Source organism: Petromyzon marinus, chromosome 7, assembly GCF_048934315.1.
Source record: "Petromyzon marinus isolate PM22_M1 ecotype Great Lakes invasive population chromosome 7, UKy_Petmar_22M1.pri1.0, whole genome shotgun sequence".
NCBI classification, from domain to species: domain Eukaryota; kingdom Metazoa; phylum Chordata; class Hyperoartia; order Petromyzontiformes; family Petromyzontidae; genus Petromyzon; species Petromyzon marinus.
This window is the reverse complement of record NC_133673.1, coordinates 15,705,669-15,726,700: the sequence shown is the minus strand read 5'-3', so window position 1 is coordinate 15,726,700 and position 21,032 is coordinate 15,705,669. Positions and strand designations below refer to the sequence as shown.

Sequence of the window (21,032 nt, the reverse complement as noted above, 5' to 3'; positions counted from 1 at the left end):
AGGGAAGGCTGGGTCATGTAGCCCGCATGCCCAGCCACCGCATGCCGAAACAGCTTTTGTTTGGACGGATCGAGGGGGCTAAACGGGCGCGGCAAGGGCTAGAGAAGAGATGGAGTGATGTGGTACGTGGAGCTGAGTGGACTTGCCGATGACTGGTACCAGCGGTGTCAAGATCGGCCTCTGTGGAGGAGACTCGTGAAGGACGCTATTGGGCAGTTGGAGGCAGTCGCCCTCCAACAACAACGGAGGGCGGAGGAGCGACGCTCACAACAACGAGCGGAGCGCCGAGTGGCTAAAGCACAGCAGGTTGGCACAGTAGGGGGCACAGGTGGTGCACCAGCCAGTAATCTCAGTCAGTCGACCCGTGGCACCTGGGTCTGCCCCGTGACCTCCTGGCCGCGGGCGTTCGACACTTCACGTGGCCTCAAGGTGCACATGGCCTGGCACAAGCGTCGTGGTGACGTCAGCGCCAGTTAGTGGCGAATGGCGGTTGTTGTTGTTACACACGTGCGTGTGTGTGCACTTACACACGCGTGTGTGTGTGCGCACTTACACACGTGTGTGTGCGCACTTACACAGGTGTGTGTGTATGCACTTACACACGTGTGTGTATGCACTTACACACGTGTATGTGTGTGCACTTACACACGTGTGCGTGTGCACTTACACACGTGTGTGTGTGTAGCGGTTAGCGCGCTCTCTACGAACCCGGCGACCGGAGTTCGACAGCCATCACCAGTGGCGATTATCTCAACCGGTTCTGGGCCTCCTCCAGGTCGACTCAGCCTCAAATGAGTACTTCGTGCGGTGCGTAACAACATCGCCACTGGGGAGACAAAGGCGGCGGAGCTTGGTGCTTGCCACCCACCCCCTCGCGTGACGTTCCGTGCTTCGTAGGCGCTCACTAACACCACTTGCCCCATCAGACTGTTGAAGGTTATACGGGGGACCTTTGCCGTTGTGTGTTTAATGCATGTCACTTAATGAGGCACACGCTGTGTCTGCCAGGTTGTTGGAAAATGACGGAGCGGCTGTTAACAAGGAGAAACTCGACACACAGGTGGGTGAGAGAGGGAGAGAGTGTGAGTGAGAGAGTGTGAGTGAGAGAGACTTTTTGACTTTTTAAACAACTTTTATTGCCGCCAGCAGCAAAAGCACTGGAGGCGATTTCGATATGAAATACACAAAGTCACCAGCAAACAAATGAAAATAAACGTTACAAATCCACGCGCTGTGGCGCTAAAAAGCACCGCGCACAACACGAAAGAAAAGTCACGTGGTGGTGGTGGTGGTGGTCATCGCGCACGCCACGGTGACGAGCGAGCGCTTCAGAAGGTGAACACGTGGGGTGGTGCCGTCCACGCTGGTACAGAGAGGGGCTTGTCCGGCTCCCCAGCGTTCGAAGAAGACGCGCTGCACATCACCGACATGTGTGTGGTACGTGGCGTGCTCCAGCCGGAGCCGCGCCTTAAGCAGGCCCCTGAACACTGGAAGCAGCACAGAGCAGCCGTCAGTGTCACCTTGCAGCATCTTTTTTCTCGTTCTGTACACCGTCAACTTCGCCTGAGCACAGGCAAAGTTGGCGAGGTCATGGCGCTTGTTAGCCAGGTAAGGCACCACCCCCATATACGAAGCTGCTGTTGTAGAAGGGTACCCCCAGTTTCCTGAAGATGTCCCCCAAAAGGCGGAACATTGGTTAAGAGAGAGAGAGATAGAGAGTGTGAGAGAGAAAGAGAGAGAGTGTGTGAGTGAGAGTGTAAGAGAGAGAGAGGGTGTGAGACTTTTGACTGTCAAACCACTTTTATTGCTGCCAGCAGCAAAACAAAATGCACTGGAGTCGATTTCGATACCACGTGACATCGAATGCAGCGTGATGTCACAAAGAGACCACTACACGCGCTACGCCGCGCGCAAGACGCGTCAGCTCGTTGACAAAGTGAAGTGCAGAATGCTGTGAGCGCCGGTGTAGAAGTCTTCTCCCACCCCCTTCGCCACCGTTCAGAGAGCCACGCGCACGTCGCTGGCATCGGAGCGGTTCGCGGTGTCCCAGCGAGAGTCGTGTCTTGAGCAGGCCCCTGAATATTGTGCCACAGTGGAGCACCATGTTCAGAGGCCATCGGTTTTGTTCTTTTGCTGTTCTTGTAAACTGCCGTCTTCGCTTGGGCACGGATGAAGTTTGCAAGATCGTGGCGCTTATTGGCCAGGTAAGGCACCCAATGAATGAAAACGCTCTTGTAAAGAGAGAGAGAGAGAGTGTGAGAGAGAGGGAAAGAGAGAGTGAGAGGTGGGGTGAGAGAGAGAGAGAGAAAAAGAGAGAGAGAGAGAAAGAGAGAGTGAGAGATGGGGTGAGAGAGAGAGAGAAAGATAGAGGGTGTCTCAGAGAGTGAGCGCGGAAATTGTAGCTTCGGGAAAGTGGCTTGCCTTTGGAGCACGCAGGCGGTGCAACTGCGACGTGGTCCACGGATGGGGTGGAGGGTTGGGGGGAGGGGTTGGGAGGATTGGTGGTGGGGGAGGTGTGGTGGGGAGGGGGTTACAAATTGCATTTAATTTCATTATTAGCAGCAACAAAGAGGTGAAGTGTGCGTGGCTCCGAATTCTCTGCTTCCTTGAAATTGGGTCAGATTAAGCGGTGGAGAGGCTGCACATTGTACAGAGAGAGATGCAGACAGGCACGGACACGGAGGAGCGCTTTGATTCTCACGATTGATGGGAGGACACGTTGTCTACGCCGCTCTCGTTCTTACGGCGTGTGGCTTTCGACGCTTGACCGCGGTAAATGTGAAATCTGTCGTGGACATCACGCCCGCCGTACGAAAGTAGATGATGGCGAAGGTGAACTCCTGGCGCATGAAGCCAAGTAACTCAAAACGTCCCCGTGTATGTTTGTATGTCCAACTTCGCCTTTTGGCATCCTCTGGTCTAACACTGAGACTAGGCTTTAAAGAAAGCTGTCTCTGGTGTGGACCAATCAGTTTTCAAAGACAATGCATCATCATATACTATCAGAGCATGTATTTTTTTTCTTTGCATGTTCACCACAAGTATTTGTGGTTAATGCAGACATGATTCCCTGCAAAAAGGTTTCAGTTTGGTGTTTTGACATCTTAACACGACTGTTTTATTGCCAGAAAGGGTTCAAACCTATTCTTAGCACTTGCCCCAACAGTCTGTTAGCGCTGTACGGGGGATCTTTGTCTTTGTTTTGCAACGGGCTCACGTTAGTCGTGCAGCCACAAGAGGCGCTGTTATTCACCGCGATGTTCATTCACTCTTAAAACGACATCGCCATCAGGAGTGTCCCCGCCTGTTCATCGAATTCCAATGTCTCATAAGGGCTAAAGACATCCAACGCCTATCGAAAAAAATCAAACACATTTATCAAGTGCACTGCCTTAAAATATACTTCTAATAGGCGGCGTTTCGGACAATAACCCTTCTACATAGCACATGACACAAAAACGACGTCGCCTAGAGCATACCTGTGAAAGGCAGACCTCGCTTCGTGCGACCCTGTGGAACGCCGATTCGTTATAGCGCTCTTTGTCCCGGAGAATCTTTTTAGAAAGAAATTCAATCTAAATAAAACACCCCCCACGTGTTTATGGGATTGTACCGGGTGTTGTTCGGCACAATGTCCGACGTTTCACACCACGTACCGGGTAGAGGCTTCAGAGATCGATACAGCACAACCGCCAGCACCTACGCAGGAATGTTATAGAATCTAGAAAGACTCGACAGCTGAGTTATTGTTGTTGTTGTCGAGCAAAATTATTAAACAATTCTTGGTACTTTCGGTAAAGTCACGTAGAAGGGAAACAATAAAATAATAAAAATATAAAACGTGACTTTACCGAAAGAACCAATAATATGAATCCCTGCAGTCACGAAAGCTTTAAATAAAAATGTATGCGCTCATTACTTAAACACGATCCTAAAAACCGACATCTTCAGATTTGATTTCAAATATAATAATGATGATGATTGTTTTAACTCAGGGACGGCGTTCGTTCCCAGCACAACTATCAATGAACCCAACACATTCGCCGATAAGGGTGCCTCGCTACAACCTCCCTAAGTGCTCCAAGCGTCGCCCTAAACGCTTCACAATCATGTACGGGCCGCACCTTTAACGATATCTACATCTGCCGATCTACATCGGCGCTTAGCGACTGGCTCTGTACACCCCCCCCACCTTGCCCCCTTCCACCTCGCCCCCCCCCCCCACCTCGCCCCCCCCCACCTCGGCCCCCTTCCACCTCGGCCCCCCTCCCACCTCGGCCCCCCCCCCACCTAGCCCCCCCACTACCCCCACCTCGCCCCCCCACCCCCGCCCAGCAAAGGGTGCATCGCTTATCAGGGGCAATCAGGAGCGAGGAGAAATCCGTGGAAGCAGTCTCACGATCTCAACAGCAATCGCACATTCTACGTTGACGTTGCTTGTGTAAGATGAACGATTCGCATGTTTAGGCTACGATATAATTAGGTGCACAGGATGCTACCACTCGTCGTTTACAATGTGTAATAGAACGTACAACGTAAAACTCACCTGGCTTCGCACAGATGGATTTATGAATCCATTACTATTGCCATTGTCCCAGGTAAACGATGAGACTAAAGCGGAGAACATCGGCATGAAACATTCATTCCTTCTTTAAAAAAAAAATATTTTGTATTTTTCTAAATATGAAGTTTTCGTGACTGCAAGGATCCATACTCCTTGGTTCTTTCGGTAAAGTCACGTAGGTAAAAAAGAAAATCGTTGTTTTCATTTTTGTTTTATTTTGTTTAAATTTGTCTTTATTTTTTTCCCTACGTGACTTTACCGAAAGAACCAAAGAGTATTTTGTATTTTAGCAGGTGAGACCCCACTGAGCTGAAAAGCTCTTTTGTTCAGAAGCGACCTGGCCACAAATGACGTGGCTCGTCATCACGTGGACATTTCTAGCAACCAAATACTCGAGACGCGTGATGTCGAGTCTAAGTGTGGAGGGGAATACCCGAGGAGCCGGAGAAAACCCCACGCGAGCACGTGGAGAGAGAGAAAGAGACACGCACACTCCAAATACACAGCAGGCGTCGGGGTCGGGATCGAACTCACGACCACCCGTATACCGGGCAAGGGCGGTAACATCTCGCCACCGTCTTAATCTGACATCCACTGACATTTCCTTTCGCAACAACAAAACCGACTTCCGCAGATTGTTTTTTATTTTATTTTAGATGGATAGGGGAGGAGTCTGCGAGTGGGGGTCTGCATTGATGGCGGTGAGTGGGTGAGCAGACCGGTGAGCAGCATGGGCAGGGTGAGCGTGGGCAGGCATGGCTGGCGGTGTGCGTGGGATCGGGTAAATCGTGGGAACACGCCCCTCGCGGCGCCTGTGACACTCCCCAGGTGTGCGTGGGTTGAGCGTCGTGTCGCAGGTTCCCATGGAGACGGAGCAGATTACAGCGCTAATCTCGGATTCCCGATGAGCGGCCACCCCCACAGGGATGAGCGGGGAGTGGGGAGTGGTGGGGGGGGGGGGCATGCGACGATAGGAGGGGGGAGAGCGAGGGAGTGTTAAGGGGAGCATTCATTCATCGGAAGACGACAGAGACCGGGGTGATAATCCGAGGAGGAGGAGGAGGAGAGACGTGGGACGGGAAGACGGCGAGAGAAGCGAGGCATCGGCTCCTCGCCGCGCCGCTTCACGATGTCCCACGAGAAGGTTCGTGTACTCGTGTCGGGAGTGCGTGCAGCTCTTGCTCTCTCCTACCCCTCTCTCTCGATCCTCGGTCACCATCTCTCTCTCTTCATTCCGTAAACATCGCAGAGTTTGTGCGTGAGAGCGAGACGCCACCTCTGCTGCTCCTCCACCACCTTCACCCATCATTATCACCATCACTAAATCCACCACCACCTCACCCATCATCATCATCATCACTAAAACCACCACCACCACCTCACCCATCATCGTTACCAAAACCACTACCACGAACCACATTCGCCCATCATTACCATTACTACAAGCATCACAACTACCCCCATCATCACTACCTTCACCACCGCCATCTTCACCATCACCGCCATCACCGCCATCACCACCACCATCACCACCGCTGCCACTGTCATGCGTAAATGACGCCGGCTCCCTCCCCCTGCTCCCCCTCGTGACCTGCAACTCCTCTCCTCCTGCTCCTCGTCTCCGTCTCTTCTCCATGACCCCCCCCCCTTCTCCCCTGCTCTAAATTAAAAATTATACTCCCCCCTCCCAAATCGACCCTTGATCCCCGTTTCTTCAACATCCCTCTCATACATCCCCGCCCTCCCCCGATCTCTTTCAAGGTCGCCCGCGCTCGCAACTTCAGAATCCCCCGTGTCTTCCCGTCCCTCCTTCTCGTCTGACTCTTCACCCTTTCTCCATCTTTGTCTTCATTCTCTCCCCTTCGCCTGCTCCCCCTTCCCCCCGCTCCCCCGTCACCCCGCTCTCCCCATCCCCCTTTCCCCCCTCTCCCCCGTCAAACGTGGCCAATGTACCACTGCTTTCAGCACCACCGGTGAGTTGGACAGCAAGGCCGCAACATTTTTAACTTTGTGGTACTATCTTCTTTGGTTCTTTCGGTAAAGTCACGTAGAATGAGAATAAAATAATAAAATAAAACAATAAAATTCTCATTCTACGTGACTTTACCGAAAGAACCAAAGAAGATGAATCCTTGCAGTCACGAAAGCTTTAAATCGAAATGTGGTACTACTGGCGTGTCGCTGGTGGTGTACAACCGGCATCATCAGGCAGTTGCCAGAAGCCTGGATCTCCGACGTCACCCTCCAACACGCTCGCGTGCTCGAGTGGTCATGGGTTAGCACGCTTGGTCGTCGCGTGACACATTTCATAATTCGCTGTGTCGGGTGGAGGAGGGTTTGCGACACGCATTGTACTCACGCGGTCTGACCCGCAAATCAACGAAGTAGGCCTTTTTGCCGTGTCTCGCTGCCTCCAGTTGGCTGTTGCTGCCCATTCAAAGACGTGAACATTTGCAACGCCGCTGTACGAGACGTGTGGCTGAAGGGTGGTTACATGTTTGGTTTATTGACATCTACATCATTAGACCTCCTTTGCCAGTATCAAAATGTAATAATAGGGTTTTTCCCCTTTTTTCTGGCAACAAAACTGAAACCTTTTTACAAGGATTCATGTCTGCATTAACCACAATACCTGCAGTCAAAATGTAAACAAAAACATACTATGATAATATATGCTTTGTCCTTGAAACTGATTGGTCCACACCAAGGGACGGCTTTCTTTTGAGCCTCGACCCAATTGGTGCTCGACCAGGTAACGCCTTTTGGCCTTTTGGCGTCACCTGGTCGAGCACCAATTGGGTCGAGGCTCAAAAGAAAGTCGTCCCTTGGTGTGGACCAATCAGTTTCAAGGACAATGCATATATTATCATAGTATGTTTTTTGTTTGCATTTTGACTGCAGGTATTGTGATTAATGCAGACATGAATCCTTGTAAAAAGGTTTCAGTTTTGTTGCCAGAAAAAAGGGGAAAAACCCTATTATTATTATTATTGACATTTGTGCTGCTGAAAGTCTGTGTAAGACGATGGTGGAGGCCTAGAGGGGGCAGGCGTCTGGCAGAGCCAGTGGACTGAATCCTCCCAACAACTGTCAATCATTGCAGCTCAGACTCTGTGGAATGTCCGCAAACGCTTACTCGGGAGGAGAAGAGAGGCTGCCATCCTTCTGTCTGGACCTCGGATACAGGAGGTCTGATGGACTGGTTCTGGCCCTAAGGGCCACCGCGTCGGGGTGAACAGTCCTCCACTCGAGACAAGCTCCTGTCAAACGAGGAGTGTCTCCTGTTCAAAGTAAAAGAACGAATGGGGGTTTGGGGAGGGGAGTGGCGAGGTGTGGGTAGCCGCGAGTCTTCAGGCTGCTGTGGGCTCACCTAGCTATCAACAGGAGGCGAGGATTGGTGCTGACGGTGGTGGCTTACGGCCGTGCCGACGGTGAGGGATGCAGGCAAAGCTCATGAGTCAGATGCCCTCTATGTTTTTTCCCTCCCGAGGTGCTGGCTGAAGTCGTCGTTTTGTCTGACTAATGCCCGGCCGAGTCACGACGTGAGCGCTCGGGTGGAAGCGTTTAGAAGGCATGGGGGGCCCTGCAGATCCGCTCAATAATAACAGCGGGAGGCTGCTAGACTTCGCGTGCGGCCCGTAGGTTCGTAATCGCCGGCACAGGGCTACATCTGTAACCGCATCTTGGACGCAAGGGCTCAGTGTTGTTAATGACTTTGGCTCATCGAGCCTGACAAAGGCTTCCCAAGGGTTCAGTGTTGTTAACCGCCCGTGGTTCATAGAGCCAGACAAGGCTACCCACGGGTTCAGTGATGTTAACCAATTGTGGCTCATAGAGCCATAAATATCTTTTGGGGACAAATTTACACAAAGCTGATCTTGAGTTTAATGAGGAGCCGGATTGCAGCTGCCTCTTAAAATCCAGGCCACGTGACGCGGTTATTTACCCGATTAGCTGTGTGCCGCGTGGTCACAACACGCATTTGTTTTTTTCAAATCACCATCGTCACCATCGTCACCATCGTCACCATCGTCACCATCGTCACCATCGTCACCATCGTCACCATCGTCACCATCGTCACCATCGTCACCATCGTCACCATCGTCACCATCGTCACCATCGTCACCATCGTCACCATCGTCACCATCGTCACAATAACAAGGCTCGCCTGCACCCAGGAAAGTCTCAGAGCCATAAAGATATGGGTTTTTTTTTTAAATCAGGAGCAATCCGGTTTTGGGATGACTGATGATGATTAATGGGATGTAAATGATAGTGCTCATGAATATGACGATTAAAAGGTTGATGATAATTGTATTGTAGTTATAACGATGATGGAATACATTATTTCATTGATGATAATGATGACGATAGATGGAACGGATGGTGAAGATAACGTTGTTCATAATAGGAGAGATTTATCGTTTATATTATTATTATAATGATGATGATGGAAATTGTCATGATGATGAATTTACGTAACGTATGATGATTTATAATCACGACGACGATGATGATAATCGTGGCTGCGTCTTGCAGGTAATGGAAATGACCATCGATTAAAGTATCTTCTATCGATGACAATGTGTCTTTTACGATGCAAGCTTTCACTCCCCCCCTCTCCCCGTGTCTCTCGCGGGAGCTTCCTGTGATTGATTCACGGTCTCCCCGTGGGTTTTGCTCAGGCCGTTGCTATGATAGAGGCTGCGATTAGCTACTTGAGTGTGATATATCGAGAGAGACACACACACACGCGCACAACACAACAAAGACAAATATTCCACTCGCGAGTCGTCGTGGCGTGGCTCTCGGGGCCAAGAGCGCACGTAGCCGACACGGAGCCAACGTCACATTTTGACCTCTCCCCCCCCCCCCCCCCCCCCCACGGAATTTGGACCCCACGATCAGAATTTAAAATATATATTAATATATACACACGGTAAAGGCACAGCCCTGCAATTGCTTGCTCACGCCACTGCTGGTGGAAGACCCTCCACGAGGTGGAGAGATGTTAACTACCTCGCCTGGTATGCATGAGGTCGTGGTTTCGATCCCGATCCTGACGCCTGCTGCTGTATATTCGGAGTCTGTGTGTGTCTCTCTCCCCCCGTACTCGCGGGGATTTTTCTCCGGGTCCTCCGGTTTTTTTCTCCACATTTAGAATCAACATCACGTGTTTAGTGTGAATGCTTTGCATTCCACGTGATAAGCCACTTCGTTGGGCAATAATTTGTGGCCCTACCTGGTATAATAAATATATAGTTTATGGAACTCCAGAGAGAGAGACCCTTTGGCGGGTGCTTTGGCCTACTCTTCCACGCTACCCAGACGCCTCGAAAGACGTAGGAACACTCACACGTTACCCCACCGTCACACGGGAGCTGCCGATTGATGTAACGGCGGTGAACCCAGCTACGCAGCCAGGCGGGCAGATGTGGGGTGGTGCGAGGATGGATTTATACAAAACACAAAATAAAAACTTGCCCTCATTGTTTCAACTGCCGCGCCTGGAGACTGAATCGAATCGTCCAAGTGCAACATAAAAACAGCACCCGACTGACGTTTAATATACACGCCGCACCACGTACTCGTGTACAAGGCTGAGTTGACCTATGGGAGGACCGCTTCTGATCATTATTCAACTCAAGTTGTGGCCGCTAGCGGCAATTGAATCTGGGGTCGCTGAGTTCGCAGGGCGGTGCGCTGACCACTGCGCCACCGCTCAAACACACCACACACGTGACACACACGTGACACACACGTGTGCGGACTCTCTCCGCAGAGCTGCCCGTGCGTGTAAGCCAGCCAAAGCCGCCAGAGTCGAGATAACGCGCCCTAACTCTTCTTATCTCCCCCCCCCCCCCCCGCAACACCCTCTCTCCACTCTCCGCTCTCATCAGAAACAAAGATAAAGATTACCACCCCTCAACCCCCTGTAACCGCTATAGACTGCTGGGGCAGGTGATGCTATCGAGCACCAAACGAAGGCCAACACGGCACACGAGCGAGTGGGTGGCCAGCACCCCCCGCCCGGCCGCCTTTGCCTCCCCAGTGTGCGACGTTTACACACCGCACCAGGTACCCAGTTGGCACTCGTTTCAGACCGAGTCGACTTAGGGGCAGGCCCCACGGCCCGTTCAGAGAATCGTCACGTGGTGTGGGTGGCCGTGAGCGGGAGTCGAACTCGGGTCTCTGCCGGGTTCGTAGCGCAGCGCGCCACCCCCCCCCCCCCCAGCACCCCCCCCCACTACCCAGCACCCCCCCCCCCAGCACCCCCCCACCACCCCGGCACCCACCACCCCAGCACCCTCACCACCACCCTCCCAACCCTCCCTCCCCCCCAATCCATCACCTGTTGGGCTTCTCGTCCTTCTTAATCTGCGTGGCGTCATCAGCGATTATTCATTCCTATTGGTTGTCGCATCATCGTACAATCGTTCCTATGTTTTGTGCACGTGTGTGTGCGCGCGTGTGTGCGTTTTTACGTGCGCGTGTGTGTGCGTGTGTGCACGTGTGTGTGTGCACGTGTGTGTGTGCACGTGTGCGTGTGCACGTGTGCGGTGTGCGGTGCGCGTGTGTGTGCGTGTGTGCACGTGTGTGTGTGCACGTGTGTGTGTGCACGTGTGTGTGTGTGCACGTGTGTGTGTGCACGTGTGTGTGTGCACGTGTGTGCACGTGTGTGTGTGCACGTGTGTGCACGTGTGTGTGTGTGCACGTGTGTGTGTGCACGTGTGTGCACGTGTGTGCACGTGTGTGTGTGCACGTGTGCACGTGTGCACGTGTGCGGTGTGCGTGTGCGTGTGCACGTGTGCTGGACCGACCTCCCCTAGGTCGACTCAGACTGAAATGACTACTGTATATTTTTTTTATTTAAAGCCTTCGTGACTGCTGTGATTCATATTCTTGGTTCTTTCGGTAAAGTCACGTTGAAGGGAAACAATAAAATAATATATATTTTATTATTAAAATAATATATTTTATATATATATATATTTTATTGTTTCCCTTCAACGTGACTTTACCGAAAGAACCAAGAATATGACTACTGTATTTTGTGCAGTGTGTATTCAATTTTAACAACTGGAGAGACAAAGGCGGTCGGGCGTGGCGCTGTTCTCGCACCACCTCCTCGTGTGCCGTGCCGGCCTTCATAGGTGCTGCGATGAGAGGCTACATGGGGGGTTGTTGTTGTTGTTTTCTTAGTGTGGAGAGTGGTATCGCGATGGTTATGCGCACTGTTACGAACCCGACGACCCGAATAAAATTTCCGCTCACGGCCAATCGCAGTGACGAATATCTGAACCGGTTCGGAGCCTCCCCTATGTCGACTCAGCCTGAAATGAGTACCTGGAGTGATGTGTACACTCTTAGACGAAGCTATTCAACTTTTTATTTTTTTATTTTACCGGGTAAGGCCCACTGAGCTATGTAGCTCTTTTTCAGAAGCGACGTGAACACAATTGATAGCTCAACGCAGTGGCTCATCATCATCATCATCACGTGGAAATGTATAGCAGCAGACAAATACCCTAAACGCGTGATGTTGCTTATGAATGTGGAGGGAAACTCCGGAGAATCCGGAGAAAAAAATGGTACTGACCACGGGGAGAGAGACACGCAAACTCCAAATATACAGCAGCAGGCTTCAGGGTCGGGATCGAGCCCACGACCTCCTGTATACCAGGCGAGGTAGTTAAGATCTCCTAGCCACCGTGATGATGATGAGAGAGAGACATGCACACTCCAAATATACAGCAGGCGTCAGGGTCGGGATCGAACCTACGACCTCCTGTATACCAGGCGAGGTAGTTAACATATCCTAGCCACCGTGATGATGATGAGAGAGAGACACGCACACTCCAAATATACAGCAGGCGTCAGGGTTTGGATCCAACCCACGACCTCATGTATACTAGGCGAGGTAGTTAAGATCTCCTAGCCACCGTGATGATGATGAGAGAGAGAGAGACATGCACACTCCAAATATACAGCAGGCGTCAGGGTCGGGATCGAACCCACGACCTCCTCCATACCAGGCGAGGTAGTTAAGATCTCCTAGCCACCGTGATGATGATGATGAGAGAGAGACATGCACACTCCAAATATACAGCAGCAGGCGTCAGGGTCGGGATCGAACCCACGACCTCCTGTATACCAGGCGAGGTAGTTAACATCTCCTAGCCACCGTGATGATGATGAGAGAGAGACACGCACACTCCAAATACACAGCAGGCGTCAGGGTTTGGATCCAACCCACGACCTCCTGTATACCAGGCGAGGTAGTTAACATCTGCACGGGGGCAAGAAGGTGGTGCTCACCACCCACCCGCTCGTGAGCCCGTCCGACATTTATTGGTACTCGCTAACAGCACTTGCCCCGACAGCTTGTTAAAGCTATACGGGGGATATGTGTCTTTACGTGTGTGTGCGCGTGTGTTTGTTCTCCATGCTTTCGATCATCAACCATCACCTACACTACGCCACCACCCCCGTTCCATCGTCTCTGGTGAGTAACAGAGTTTGTGGGGGGTTGCTCCTGCCTAGAGGCTCCCCCACCTCGCTGCTCGCATTGACCAATGGTTGCTGTGCAAGTAGGAAAGTGCCCCCCCCCTCCCCTCACTGCAGTTTGCAACAGAGGTCACTTAAAAAGAGCTACAGTGTATCTCAGTGGTAGTTCTGTGACATGCACAGAACTACCACTGGTTGTTTGGGGTTCGTTCGCGTAAATATAAATGTGTCGTTAAACCCAGCACCACCCGACACAGCCAATTTAGTAAGGTTTGTCACGGAAATAGAACGTGCCAATTCGTTACTAGTACAGCACACCGGTGTGTTGGGGAAGCGAATGGACAACATTTTACTATCTGGCGAGCCATTGTTTTATTAGCCATTGTTTTATTAGCCATTGTTTTATTAGCCATTGTTTACGCCTCCACGTGCGGTCGACGACGGCGCGTGCCACCGTGGCACCAGGCTACGTGGCGGTGTTTTACGACGCGGCTAAAATATATCGTCGACACTTTAACAGCCACAGCTAATTACTCCCTACTCTAAAACTAAACAGCAACACAAAAAAATCACGCGCAAGCAATTGTTACCCGAGCAGATGTATCACATCCGGCAGAGTTTTTATTTTTTGTATATAATTCTTCCACTAAATGTATACCATATGTGTTGAGTGAAAATGTGGTGATGTGAAGTTACCCATCGCGCGTAAAGTGCTCAGTAACACATCCTGATTATTAAATTACGAATTTATCAATATTTTTACACTACACAGATCCATGTCAATCATCGCCGCTTCTGAGTATCGCCCCAGAAAGGTGTGGCTGAGAAACATGCATTGAGATGATTTAGATTATTCTGCTGCTATGAAATTCGACACGACGATAAGCCAATTGAACACGCAGTCGGCTTTCGCGACCAAAATTATTCATAACAAAGGTTCTTGGATTCGATCGCATAAGTATAAATATGTCGTAACCCTCCACGCGACCTAACCCAAAACACCTTCATGATGATCAAGCCACTTTGTTGAGCTACGTTTTTCGTGGCCTTTAGCTGGTAAGATAAAAAAATATATATCCAGTTTAATTTTATGAGTATATATTGTTCAAGCTATTTGTTTACCTCTCCTACATTTTGCAGTCCTATCCGTGTCTTTGCATCGTTTGTTGTTGTTACGTTCTGACCCCGTGCTCCGACTGAACATCTGTGAAAAATAGCTTCATAGCTCATCGGATTCCTCCGGAATAAATAAAATTCTGATTCTGATGGCTGGCTTGAAACGTCAAGTCAGTATCGCCATGTGAAAGTCTCTGAATAAAACTGCCCGTTGGACAGCGTTACAGAATCCATGCAGAATCCATGCAGAATCCATGCAGAATCCATGCAGGTTCCATGCAGAATCTATGCAGAATCCATACAGAATCCATGCACGTTCCATGCAGAACCCATGCAGAATCCATGCAGAATCCATGCAGGATCCATGTAGAATCTATGCAGAACCCATGCAGAATCTATGCAGAACCCATCCAGAATCCATGCAGAACCCATGCATAATCCATGCAGAATCCATGCAGAACCCATGCAGAACCCATGCGTGTGCACGGGTTTTCTTCCTCGTTCTTTCAGGAAAGTCTCACCGAATTCCAAGACTCTCTTTCACGTCTGGTACCCAATCCATTTCCAACGCTTTCCAACTAAGATTGAGATCGAGAATGCATTACAGCGCGCACTCTCTCCCCTCTGTCTGCCTGTCTGTTACCCGGGACGCGTAGGCACGATACCCCTCCTCGATATGAACACAATTTTCGTACTCGATAAAGTTACGCAGCCAAAGACCCATTCGTCGGTTGCGTGCAACTGATCGCGCTTGGGCGTGGACCCGGCTTTGACCATGAAGTTGCACGCAACAAAGTAAGTTGCGATTCAACCGCACGTAACCAAAGTTGCGATTCGATCGCACGCAGACCAGGTTGCGATTTAGTCGCACGCAAACCCAGGTTGCACGCAAGTGTTCGCGCTCGGCCGCGGCGCAGTGCGTGAAGCCCGGTCCACGTGTCGCGTGTTGCGTGCAGCGCGCTCTGCTGGAGCAGAAGCAGCGGCCCAAGCCGAACGAGCAGCAGCCGCTGCTGGTGCAGCCCAGCTCCGTTGGGCAGCGCGAGGGCAGCGCCGAGGTGGCGGGAGGGGGCAGCGGCAGCAAGGGGGGGAAGCAGCGACGGGCGCGCCGCTCGGAGGAGAGAGCGCCCCTCGTGGAGACCCCCAACGGAGCGAGCAACGGCGAGAACGCGACAGACACAGCCGACGACGCGACACACAGCACACAACACGCAGCACACACACACAACACGCACACATCACACACAACACTCACACACGCAGCACACACAACACTCACACACGCAGCACACACACACACAACACTCACACACGCAGCACACACACACACACACAACACGCAGCACACAACACGCAGCACACACACACACAACACTCACACACGCAGCACACACACACACACACAACACGCAGCACACAACACGCAGCACACACACACACAACACTCACACACGCAGCGCACACACACACACAACACTCACACACGCAGCACACACACACACAACACTCACACACACAACACACACACACAACACTCACACACACAACACACACACAACACACACAGCACACACAACACGCACACAGCACACACAACACGCACACACCACACGCGCGTGTCGCCCATTACAACACGTGCGTGATTGAGTCGCGCGCAACCGAGTTGCGATTCGAGTTTCGCAGCGGTCACATGCGCCCGTAGTTTATTTTGATGGTGACCTGTAGTGAAATGAGACCACAGTGCAGTTTTCCTGGAAACGCTGATGGGTTTTTTAGTGCAACAACTACACACGCAACACACGCACACACACCACACACACACACCACACACAACACGCAACACACATACACCACACACCACACATACACCACACACAACACGCACACACACAAGGGCGGCCGTCTTGACACTCAAATTGACTTCTTGAGCCGCGGGACCCCCCCTCCGCCTTGCTCTCCCACTCCCGGGGGCCCGAACCCCCCAAACTCCCATCCCCCTCGCCAATGAATGTGTTCCCAGGAGTCGCGAGAAATTAATTAGTTTAACACGTAGGCTTTCGCGACCAATATTATTCCTAATAAAGGTTTTTTGGGTTAGATCGCGTTATTTATAAATGTGTCGTAACCCTCCACCACCCGACACGGCCAATCAGCAAAAAAAGTGTCACGTTGACAAAAGACAAATAGTTCACTACTTTAGCCCACTGGTGTGTTGAAGAGTGAATCCACAACATTTACAGTTTGAGTACGACGTTTCGCTGGTAATTACATCCAGCATCATCGGGCAATTCGCCAGAATGGTAAAGCCCTCGCTTGCTCCCGGTCTTAAATAGAGCAGCAGGGTGACGTCATCATTTAACTCATTTCAGGATGCAGTGATTTGAGGCGGAGGGGGGGGTATTGTAATTATGTAATCGATTAGTAATCAGTTATTATGAAGATAAATTAATTGTCCGTATGGAGAGGGAGGGGCGGACAGCGATAACTCTGGGGGATCTCGCGATCACAGCTCTACAATCACCAAATCACGACGATTCAACTTCACGCGAAAAGGTTTTTCGCGAAAAAATATTATTCATGAAGACAATGTTGTTTGGGTTAGATCACAAAAATGTAAATGCGCCGTTATACCCTCCTCCACCCGTCGCAGCCAACCAGACCCCAGCGCTAACCCCTACCAACCCTCACTCTTACCCAGGATCCCACCCCCCCATCTTCAATGTCAATCCGTGTTCCACTTTCGTGATGACGCACGCATTTCACTTCGCACAGAGAGCGCTGACAAAGCTCGCTCTCACTCCCCGTTCACTCGACGACCCACGTGTAAAGTAGTCTTCACGCCGCTGACCATTCACGTGGTCCCCATTGGCATCGCCGTCAGCACGATGCACACTCACTTTACGCCGTGGTCTCTTGCCGTGGTCCACGTTTTATTCTTCTCTGCTTGTTTTCCTTTGCTGGTTTTTTCTCCCCCCCCCCTTATTTTTTTTTGCTCCATCACCCATCACCCATCACCCGCACGCGATGGGGTGCGGGGGCTTTGGGGGGGGGGTTCCGGCGGGTGGATGTGGCTTCGGGTTTGGGGTTGGTGGTGCACGGCTGCATTGGGCCGTGGTGGTGGTGGTGGTGATGGTGATGACGATGGCGATGACGCATCAAAGGCTCGTCCGTCAAATCCCCTCGCAAGAAGAGCGACGATCCCGAGGCCGCAGGCGAGCCCGGCGCCACCACGAATCGGAAGAGTCGCAAGGCGCGAGGAGCGGTGAAGAAAGCGGCTCCTAAACGAGAGCAGCAGCAGCAGCAGCAGGACGAGGAGGAGCAAGTGGAGAAGGAAGAAGAGGAAGAGGTAGATGGTGAGTTTGTGCTCACCACGATCGTCCTCACCAGCCACGCACGTGGCTGGTATCGAGTCGATGTTGAAATCCACGTGCCCGTTTATGGTTACACGGGCAACCGGACCTCCTGCATCGGTTGCATACACTCACGTTGTCCGCCTCGGACCACCTTCGCTCCCTCACCCCCCCCCCCAACCTGCCCCCCACCTGCCCCCCCCGACACGTGCCTATGGTCTCAACAGACCGGGGTGGCGATGCCTGCTCCGTGGAGTCCATCCCAGAGATCCCCTCGTGCCGAGCGGCGCCTCCTCCTCCTCCCAAGAAGAAACAGCCGCTGCGACGCGAGAAGAAGCCCAGACAGAAACAAGGTGTCCTGCACCTCCTCCGCCTCTTCCTCCTCCTCGTCGTCGTCGTCATCAGCAGTAGCAGCAGTGGCATAGCAGCAGCAGAAGCATAGGAGCAGTAGGAGCAGCAGTGAAAATATCTTAACCTGGCATTACCATCATGAGCAGTAGCTGCAGCAGAATCAGACAATTGCTATCAGTGATATCACTAAAACACTATTATCATCATCATCAGCAGCAGCTGCATCAGGATCAATTTTCAATCAATCAGCGGAATCGGCATCACCAACCAATAATTATCGTCAACGTAATTGACACAACAATCATCATCTTCACGACCATCAGCAGCAGCATGAGCAGGATAAGCAACGGGATTGGACGGTAAACATTGTTGGGCGGATCGGAATCCTTTTCATCACCATCACCTCCTTCATCACCTTCATCGCCTTGATCATTACCATCACCACCATCCGTGGCTTGTTCTCTCTCTCTCTCTCTTGTCGCCACCGCCTCGTTATCCTCTCTGAGTTTGTTGATTTTTATTTGTTTTGTTATTAATTTGCCCATTGCCTGTGTGTGCCCCCCCACCCTCGCATCCTCCCAACCCCCCGGCCCCGCCCCTAATATTCCCCTCCCATACGCAACCCCCTTCTCTCCCTCCCTCCATCACCTCCACCCCCCCCGTGCCCCCACCGCTCCCTCCCCTCCGCCCTTTCCCCCCCACCGTCCCCATTCCTCCCCCCACCCACCGCCCCCGATTCCCCCTCCCCCCTCGCTCTCCCCTCCCCCCCCCGCCCCCCCCTCCCCCCCAACGGCCCCTGGAGTAGCCCCCGCCCCCGAGGAGGCCCCCTCCACCACCGGGGCGGCCAAACCCCCGCAGAGGAAGACGGCCCCCATGAGCGCCTTCCTTGCTTCGGGGGGCTCAGGGTCAATAAAGGTGCTAGGGGCAGCAGCAGCAGCCAAGGACGCGGGGGCAGCGGCTAAGAGCTGCTCAGGGGCAGCGGCTAAGAGCTGCTCAGGGGCAGCGGCTAAGAGCTGCTCAGGGGCAGCGGCTAAGAGCTGCTCAGGGGCAGCGGCCCCCGCAGAGGGCAGCAGCAGCAGCAGCAACACTGACGGAGCTGCCCCGGCCAAGAAGGAGAAGCGAGTGAAGAAAAGAGGTCGAATGTCGCTGCCCACATCACTGCCCACATCACTGCCCACATCACTGCCCACATCACTGCCCACATCACTGCCCACATCACTGCCCCCCTCGCTGCCCACATCACTGCCCCACCTCGCTCCCCACATCACTGCCCACATCACTGCCCACATCACTGCCCACATCACTGCCCACATCACTGCCCACATCACTGCCTACATCACTGCCCACATCACTGCCATCCCTCGCTGCCCACATCACTGCCCACATCACTGCCATCCCTCGCTGCCCACATCACTGCCCACATCACTGCCCACATCACTGCCATCCCTCGCTGCCCATATCACTGCCATCCCTCGCTGCCCACATCACTGCCCCACATCACTGCCCACATTACTGCCCACATCACTGCCCACATTACTGCCCACATCACTGCCCACATCACTGCCATCCCTCGCTGCCCACATCACTGCCCCACATCACTGCCCACATCACTGCCCACATCACTGCCCACATCACTGCCATCCCTCGCTACCCATATCACTGCCCACATTACTGCCCACATCACTGCCCACATCACTGCCCACATCACTGCCCACATCACTGCCATCCCTCGCTGTCCACATCACTGCCCCACATCACTGCCCACATCACTGCCCCACCTCGCTCCCCACATCACTGCCCACATCACTGCCCACATCACTGCCCACATCACTGCCCACATCACTGCCCACATCACTGCCTACATCACTGCCCACATCACTGCCATCCCTCGCTGCCCACATCACTGCCCACATCACTGCCCACATCACTGCCCACATCACTGCCATCCCTCGCTGCCCATATCACTGCCATCCCTCGCTGCCCACATCACTGCCCCACATCACTGCCCACATTACTGCCCACATCACTGCCCACATTACTGCCCACATCACTGCCCACATCACTGCCATCCCTCGCTGCCCACATCACTGCCCCACATCACTGCCCACATCACTGCCCACATCACTGCCCACATCACTGCCATCCCTCGCTACCCATATCACTGCCCACATTACTGCCCACATCACTGCCCACATCACTGCCCACATCACTGCCCACATCACTGCCATCCCTCGCTGTCCACATCACTGCCCCACATCACTGCCCACATCACTGCCCACATCACTGCCCACATCACTGCCCACATCACTGCCATCCCTCGCTGCCCACATCACTGCCCCACATCACTGCCCACATCACTGCCCACATCACTGCCCACATCACTGCCATCCCTCGCTACCCATATCACTGCCCCACATCATTGCTCACATCGCTGCCCCACCTCGCTACCCCCCTCGCCGTCCCCCTCACCGCCCCCCTCGCTGCCCCTCCCCGCAAGCAAAGCGCATCGCTCACCGGGAGAAGGCGGCAATCGGGCGTAAGGAGACATCGCGGAAGCGATGGAGCGCGATGGGCAGCGCACCGGGACGGAGGCGCGGCAGTCGTTAAACCTGGGACGGGTCTCCCGTCTCCTGCAGTGCCGGACTAAGCCAGTGCGGGGCCTGTAGCAGATGTTATAAAGGGGCCTTAAATTAAATGTAAAAAAACACGTAAATATTAAAACTCGCAAATGTTTACCTTGCATAGTAAAGTAATTGTACTTTTTATTTGATATACAGCCGGATAATACGACAAATCGCCAACCTTAAACATAAAAGTTGAAGGCGGTATAGTACTATAGTAATAGAGCAAGTGCAGAAACACTGACCCGGAATTGATAGCTTGAAAGTGCAGGGTCCGTAGCATCTGTAGCTACTTTTGCTACGAGGATCATCGGGCACTGGGTCTCCTCCACGTCTCGCAAGCCGAGCAGGGCTTGAGGCTGGACGTTGCTTGGATGGCCGACCACGACACGCAACAGGTTGCTAGGGATGGCGGAATGCCGTGCGGCAAGGGCCGTTGTTGTACTGCACTTCTAATGCCCCGCTCCGACTGCCGCATTCGCAAATCCCGCACTGGCAAAGCGTGGTGAGAGGCATGGTCAAGGT

General features: G+C 52.6%; 2 protein-coding genes across 3 annotated transcripts in view; both read left to right on the top strand.

Moving 5' to 3' along the window:
- Positions 1–5,294: 5,294 nt before the first annotated feature.
- LOC142924043 (uncharacterized) lies at positions 5,295–17,888 on the top strand. The gene is made up of 4 exons (XM_076065494.1): positions 5,295–5,303; positions 5,510–5,708; positions 15,145–17,538; positions 17,763–17,888. The coding sequence occupies exons 1-3, from the start codon at positions 5,295–5,297 to the stop codon at positions 15,885–15,887; spliced, it is 951 nt and encodes a 316-aa protein (XP_075921609.1). The 3' UTR covers positions 15,888–17,538; positions 17,763–17,888.
- Positions 17,741–21,032, top strand: part of LOC116940088 (tubby protein homolog) — an 18,045-nt gene continuing 14,753 nt past the window's right edge. The window contains exons 1-2 of one of the 2 annotated variants that reach the window (XM_032949419.2): positions 17,741–17,888; positions 18,692–19,021. In XM_032949419.2, the coding sequence (XP_032805310.2) occupies positions 17,750–17,888; positions 18,692–19,021 (469 nt within the window). In that variant the 5' untranslated portion in view covers positions 17,741–17,749. The remainder of the gene's footprint in view (positions 17,889–18,691; positions 19,022–21,032) is intronic. The other variant, XM_032949421.2, reaches the window with a different exon arrangement.